Consider the following 7,384-nt stretch of genomic DNA (forward strand, 5'->3'; position numbering starts at 1 on the left):
TTGGTCAGTGACGATAACGTAACAGGAGGTGTGCGCTGAGGCTCCGCCTTCACTCGCGTGGACCGCGTCTCTGACTCATTTGATCTGTAGAGTTTGTTGAGGTAAGATCTCCGTGGGTGAAAACATGAACAGATAGCTGCTTTATAGTACAAAATGAAGTTGTGCTTGTAAAAAAATGAGGCACTAACACTGTTTTTCATGTGTGATACTGTAAAGTTGCTTGATTTTAAGCAATCCATTGAATAAAGTGCTGTATGAAGACGTGACGTGACTGGAGTGCTACTTTGCAGAGCTCGTGCGAACATTCCCATGCTGTTATGATCAGACGCTTTTCTTATGCTTTCTATAATAAATGCTTACAGTTTTCTCATTTTTGTTGTGTTTATTTTGTTACTGGGAAGAAAGTGCACGGCACATATTTACATATTCATCTAAACGTCGATCGCAGCATTGTGGGCGGTGTCAGATGTTTGTTTACAGTATCGCTGGTCACGCATTTCGAACTTCGTTTTACTCCTAAACGAAGAACGAAAAAGAACTTTGTTTGAAGTATACTGGAGCCTTAAGTCATTAAGTCATTCATTCATTTGATTCATTCAGGAATGAAGTAAATGGCTCTCTTTATGAATGGGTCATTGAATCACTGGTTCACCCGTTTTGATTTGTTCAAAACGCGGATTCATTCAGAAATTAAACGCCGCTGTTACATCAGTTCTGTTCTAGCTTTATAGGTAATATTTTCTTTGGCAAAATTGAGCAAAAGCAGACAACAGTGTGTCTAAAATATAACAGTATTAGCTTCTTATTTATTGAACTGTTGTATAAAAATCAATATCACATTTGCTATTCAGGACAAAAACAGCACTCGTGTGATAGCTATTGCGCTCGTTAATTGTGCGATATTGCTTAACTATATCATGATATAAATAAGAGACAAAAACTCATCTATCATCTTGAATTTTAGGGACATATAACTACATTTTACAGGCTTCATCAAGCAGTGAGTTGTTGCTCTGCATCATGTTCGTCACCAATCAACTTTATGAAATGTAAGATGGCGCGGGTACGTTAAACGCGTTAATTTTAATGCGCTATTTTTTCCCCTAACTAACTAATTAAGCTAACATATTAAATCAACAGCTCAAATACTTTTATGTAAAAAATAAATAAATAAATAAAAAATTGATAACGTAACCGTACATTTTAACGAAAACCATTTCCAGGCCTGGAACACTCAATTATAAAACTCCACATGTGTAGTCTACGTGTGTGAAAAGACAAAAGACAAATTCATGGCTGCTACTACTACCATCCACAGAATATATTTGTCATAACTCTTTCCCTCTACATTTAAAAAAAATTGATTTAAAAAAAAATAATCAATTAATTCAACAAACTGTTGCCTGATATCAAGTTCATATCAAGTCTAATGTTCATGTATTAATTTGTTATGCAACTGTATAATGAGCAGAATAAAAAACAATCACATTGTCATAATCACAAATTAAACACAGACAGGTAGATCAGGTCTACGACCTGAAGGGTGTTCCTGGAGCCTCGGTGCTCTCTTTGTTTTTCACACAAGGAAACCACTTAAACTCAAAGACAATTATTTATTTTAAAGGTAGCCATGCAATTCAAATCAGTCAGTCAGTCACTAAATCGCAGAAAAAAAAACCTTCAGGATGTTGCAGAACTAGTCATCTACACTATCCCTTACATGTAGCATTATCTCTCATCATGTACTGTTATGCTAATGTTATGTTATGTTGTCAGGTTAATGATATTTACTGTTATGGTAATGTTATTTTGCGATATGTTACAGTTATGTTATGTGGAGTTGTATTACTGTTATGTTGTCATGTTTTTGCAATAATGTTACGCACTGCTATGCTAAAGCCATGTTGTGTTACTGTTATGTTGTCATGTTTGTTATGTACTGCTGTGTTTTGTGGTGTTATTGTTGCTATGCTATGTAAATTGCATTGTATTACTGTTATGTTGTCATGTTAATGATATGCACAGTTATGTTAATGCTATTTTGAGATATGTTACTGTTATGTGTTATGACATGTGGAGTTGTATTACTGTTATGCTGTCATATTATTGCAATAATGTTATGCACTGTTATGTTGTCATGCTTGTTATGTACTGCTATGTTATGTAAATGTTATGTTGCATTGTATTACTATTATGTGCTGTTGTGTTGTCATGTTATTGTCATGTACTGTTATGGTAATGTTATTTTGCTTTGTGTTGCTGTTATATGTTATGTCATGCTGAGTTGTATTACTGTATGTGACGTTATGTTGTCATGTTATATACTGTTAAAGGTCCCGTTTTTCGTGGTTTTTTGAAGCTTTGATTGTGTTTATAGTGTGCAATATAATATGTGTTCATGTTTCGCGTGTAAAAAAACACAGTATTTTTCACATAATTTACTTATCTGTATACCGCTGTTTCCACTGTCATAAAAACGGGCTGATGACTTCCTTGTTCTATGAAGTCCCTCCTTCAGAAATACGTAACGAGTTCTGATTGTGCCAGCGGTTCCTGTGTTGTGATTCGACAGCAGTTTAGCGCATCTTGCCCGTAAAGGTCACGCCTCTTACCATAACGTGGAGATGCATGCGCTCAGTGTTATTGTAAACATGTCTTTAATTTTACCCTATCAATTTGAGCCGGAATCAGACCCGGTGATTGGACTGCGGGATGAAAATAACAGCGTTTCGACGACATGGCGACAAACACACTCTACAAACGCAACTCTTGTGTATTCCTGTGGGCGGAGGTTAGTCAAAAAACTGTTTTAGTGACGTCATTAAAGAAGGAAGTAGAGGGATGTAGTCCAAACTGGCCGTTCGATGTAGGCGACTTCTGTTAAATAAAATATCTCGCTTGGCATTGAACTTTGAGCTTTAAAATTTCACAGATTTTTTTTATACTCTAACAACAACATTACACACTAACTAAAGTTTGAAACATGGGATCACGAAGAACGGGACCTTTAATGTGATGCTGAGTTGTATTGAAATAATGTTATGTTGTCAAGTTAATGTCACACTGGTATGGTAATGTTATTTTGCAATATGTTACTCTTATCTGTTATGTCATGTTACGTTGAGTCGTATTACTGTTAAGTTGTTATGTTATTGCAATAATGTTATGCTAATGCTAAGCTGTTATGCTAATGTTATGCTAATGCTAAGCTGCTATGCTAATGTTATGTTGTCATGTTATTGTTATGTACTGTTATTAGGGCTTTGTAAGAGAAGATGTTTTTTTGCTAAACCTGAAAAGTATTCAAAAGTAGAATTTAGAAGTTATATTAACTAATAATATAATTTTCTACCATATACAATTGAATGCACCAGCTAACAACAGCTTGCTTTGTTCTGGTTTCACCTCACTCCAGTCTAAACTAACTGATTTTGTAGGTAGGCCTAATTTACTACACATTGACATTTAAATAACTTGGAAATATTGTGGATTATTAAGGCTAATTTTACTAACCACTCTTGCTAAACGGGGTAAGCACACACTTATGTTCTCATTTCAGAGTTGTTTGAGTAAATGATTCATTATAGACCGTGTGGACAGATCAGTTGTTGTCATGATTCATTAAAATGAATCTGTTCAAATGAGTCATTAGGTCGCGAATTGGACATTAGCGGACGTTGACGCGTTGCGTGCGAATCACGACTATTATTAGGACATCGCAAAAGATTTGTCAACAGATTTGTTTTTTTTAACGCGTTATTTTGACAGCCCTAATATAAATAAGTTCATTTTACCTTCAATATTATTATAGTAGTACTAACTGACTCCAATGTGTAGTTTACAGCATTAGTTGAGAGATTTTTTTCGGCTAGAAAATTTGCCATGTACTGTAACTGAAATACTACATCCAAAATAATCGATATTGATTCGAATTGACCCTTCGCCGGGAGTTTGATTGACAAGCGATCTAACCAATCATAACTCCGAATCCGCCATTTTGTCCGACAAAGCAGTCAGGAGTTAGAAGACTAACCTTGGTGGATTTGAACTTGAAAAATGGTGTGTACTGACATCTTTCCGCGTTTGAAACAACATTCCTTCTGATGTTCATTCACGTTTATTTGATGCTATAAATGAAGTAGTAGGAAGAGCTACAGCAATCTGTCACGACACATTAAAGAGCCACAAAACGTTTTTTATTGTTCGAATTTCTTAAAAACTACACAGTTTAAAAGCTGGGACTTTGTTTAATATCATCAGTAACCTGCTCTGTCTTGTCTGTCGACGTGTTGTCAGTGTCCTCTTTGCTCTGCGACGTATTTTTGTGTGACAGCGCCATGGCTTGTTGGACAAAGCAACAGTAATTAAAGGGGGCGGGTCTTTGCGAAGGGTCAATTGAAATCGGAATTGAATCGAATCGCAAGCATGTGAATAGAAATCGAATTGAATCGTGAAAATTGTGTCAATACCCAGCCCTAACTGTTATGGAAATGTTATTTTGCTCTGTGTTACTGTTATGTCATGTTATGTTGAATTGCTGTATGTAATGTTATGTTGTCTTTTTATGTAGTGTGAATGTGATGTTGAGTTGTATTACTGTAACATTATGTTGTTATGTTATGTACTGTTATATTGTGTGGTTTTACTGTTATACAAATATTCTGTCATGAATGTTAATGAATGTTAATGTTATGTTGCATTGTATTGCTGTTACACACTGTTCTGCTGTTATATTAATGTTATTATATTATGTAAATGTTGTGTTTACGTATTACAGTGCAACACAACATGCATTGCAGTCATGTTAATATAATGTTATGTTGTGTTGTCCTACTGTTATGTCACGTAAATGTTATGTTACACTGTATTACTGTTATTTTGTCATGTTATTGTCATGATCATGTTAGGTACTTTTATGTTAATGCCATGTTGCTGTTATGGTTGCGCTTTTCAGGTCACACACACACACAGCTCAGCAACAATACCAACAAATATACTTCGCAAATACACACTCTTGCCTCTCACCCAGACAACATTTTTGACAAAAATAGCATAGGTACAGTTCTTTAATACTATAAAATAAGTGTAAGAAGCTTTCAAAATGACAGCAGTCATCAAAACTTTACTACAGTTTTGTATTATAGCAACAATAACTGCATTAACTACGCTATTTTGATGGAAAAGTATTGTTACCATAGTAACGTAGTAAGGGCAGTGCTCTAACAATAAACTGACAGCTGCCTAACTAGAGGGCATCACAGCCGCATTCACAGAAGAAAAACAATGCTGTCTAGGTAGGCAGGTGACTATGTTATGAGCCAGCCGTTGTTTGTTACCTTTAGGGCAATGTTGATGGGCGTATTCCTGCCTTTCCCTCCTCCATGAGATGATCCAGAGCTGTTACTGGCCGATCTGTCTCTGCCGTCCCCGCTCTGACCCGCTCTCATCCCGAACCGGTGCTGCTGACCCGCGCCGCGCCGGCGCCCATCGTGCCGGCCGTCCTTCGACATGAGCCCGGTGTCAAACGAGCGACTTTCAGCGGACGACAACTTCGCGACCAGAGGGCGAGAAATTAAACAGGCCTCCTCTTCTTTTACACTGAACACTGGCGGATCGTGTAGAGCGCAGGAGGGAATGTAACGCCGCCAGCTGGACTGGAGGACCGGACATGGTAAACCGCCAAAACACCATGGATAGTTACTGTTGATAGTTATTAGTAATAGCTGTTGTTGATTCGTATCATAAATAAATAATGCATGATTTGAGATGATTGATATTATTTTTTTTGGCATGTGAGTCAAAGTATAATATAACAGGGAGGATTGAAACTATAATTTTTTAAATGTAAATACAGACTTCTAATTATATAGGAAAATACATAAAACTAAAGATTTTAGCACTGCGTTCACATGGCGAAAAAATATTTATTATTGTAATGATTTAAGATTTAAACGTGCAAAATGTGAATGTTAGACCAAATCAAATAATTATGTACTTATTTATATTTTGTTATATATATATATATATATATATATATATATAAACTCCTTTTGATTTTGGGGTGAAGTTTTTTTTCCACAGCCCTATCTGTAGATTCTGATTTTAATTTCCCATCAAAAGCATGTATTAAGAAACTGTTTTTTTATTTATTTATTACAAGAACTACATTTATTCAACTTTAAATCTAACCATTAAAGTATGTCTCAAAAATATCTTTAAAATACATTTTAAAGGGATAGTTCACCCAAAAATGAAAATTATCCCATGATTTACTCACCCTCAAGCCATCCGAGATGTAAATGACTATATTCTTTTAGACAAACACAATCGGAGATATATTTAAAAATATCCCGCCTCTTAAAAGCTTTATAATGGTTTTGAAAAAAAAAAATGCATCCATCCATCATAAAAGTAACCCATACGGCTCCAGAGGGTTAATAAAGGCCTTCTGAAGCGAAGCGAAGGGTTTTTATAAGAAAAAATATCCATATTTAAAACTTTATTGACTATAATAACTAGCTTCCGGCAGATGGGCGGATGCATCGTTTGGCGGCGGTAGAGAGTAACCTCTGACCCAACGCATGACGAATGTGAAAGCTCAGAGGAGAGAGCAAAACAAAACACCGGTCACGAATTAGAAGTCTAAAATGAGAAATTTTAAAGAAAAATGTTGGAGGATTTTGATATAAGAGGAGCCTGAGTTTGTTGCCCAGCCCTATTTGTTTAAACCGCAAGAGTCGTGAAAGCTTATGATACTCCTACATCGTGTAGCTAGTTAAGCTAGTTATTTTAATTTATAAAGTTTTAAATATGGATATTTTTCATACAAAAAAAACCCATCGCTTCACTTCAGAAGGCCTTTTTTAACCCCCTGGAACTGTATGGATTATATTTATGATGGATGGAAGCGCTTTTCACTACCACTACCATTATGAAGCTTGGAAGAGCCAGGATATTTTTAAATATATCTCTGATTGTGTTCGTCTGAAAGATCATATACACCTATGATGGCTTGAGGGTGAGTAAATCATGGGATAATTTTCATTTTTGGGTGAACTATCCCTTTAAAATGATTTAAAATGACAGAACGCTTTACCAGCTAACAGTAAAAATGAAGCATTCTAATGTGCAAAAACAGCAAATTTAATCTTTCAGTCTTGAACTTTTCAGCATGCTGTTTTCAGTAACTAACCGCTGTTGTTGTTTTTGATAGTCAGCTACATTAAACCAAAGTCCAGAACCCAATAAAGGGATTCAATTTCACTGACACTAAAAAAAACAAAAAAAAAAACAAACATAACACACATATGAAATACATAATCTGAAAAGATTTAAAGAATGTTTTCTTGTTGCTCCATGTGTGCTGCAAAAGCTACACTGAAAT

General features: G+C 35.5%; 1 protein-coding gene across 2 annotated transcripts in view; it reads right to left on the bottom strand.

Annotated features, from left to right (window-relative positions):
* Positions 1-5,685, bottom strand: part of scaper (S-phase cyclin A-associated protein in the ER) — a 144,677-nt gene extending 138,992 nt beyond the window's left edge. The window contains exon 1 of one of the 2 annotated variants that reach the window (XM_048158228.1): positions 5,337-5,685. In XM_048158228.1, coding sequence (XP_048014185.1) covers positions 5,337-5,510 — 174 coding nt within the window. In that variant the 5' untranslated portion in view covers positions 5,511-5,685. The remainder of the gene's footprint in view (positions 1-5,336) is intronic. The other variant, XM_048158230.1, reaches the window with a different exon arrangement.
* Positions 5,686-7,384: the final 1,699 nt, after the last annotated feature.

Source organism: Megalobrama amblycephala, linkage group LG15 (assembly GCF_018812025.1).
Source record: "Megalobrama amblycephala isolate DHTTF-2021 linkage group LG15, ASM1881202v1, whole genome shotgun sequence".
Taxonomy (NCBI): Eukaryota; Metazoa; Chordata; class Actinopteri; order Cypriniformes; family Xenocyprididae; genus Megalobrama; species Megalobrama amblycephala.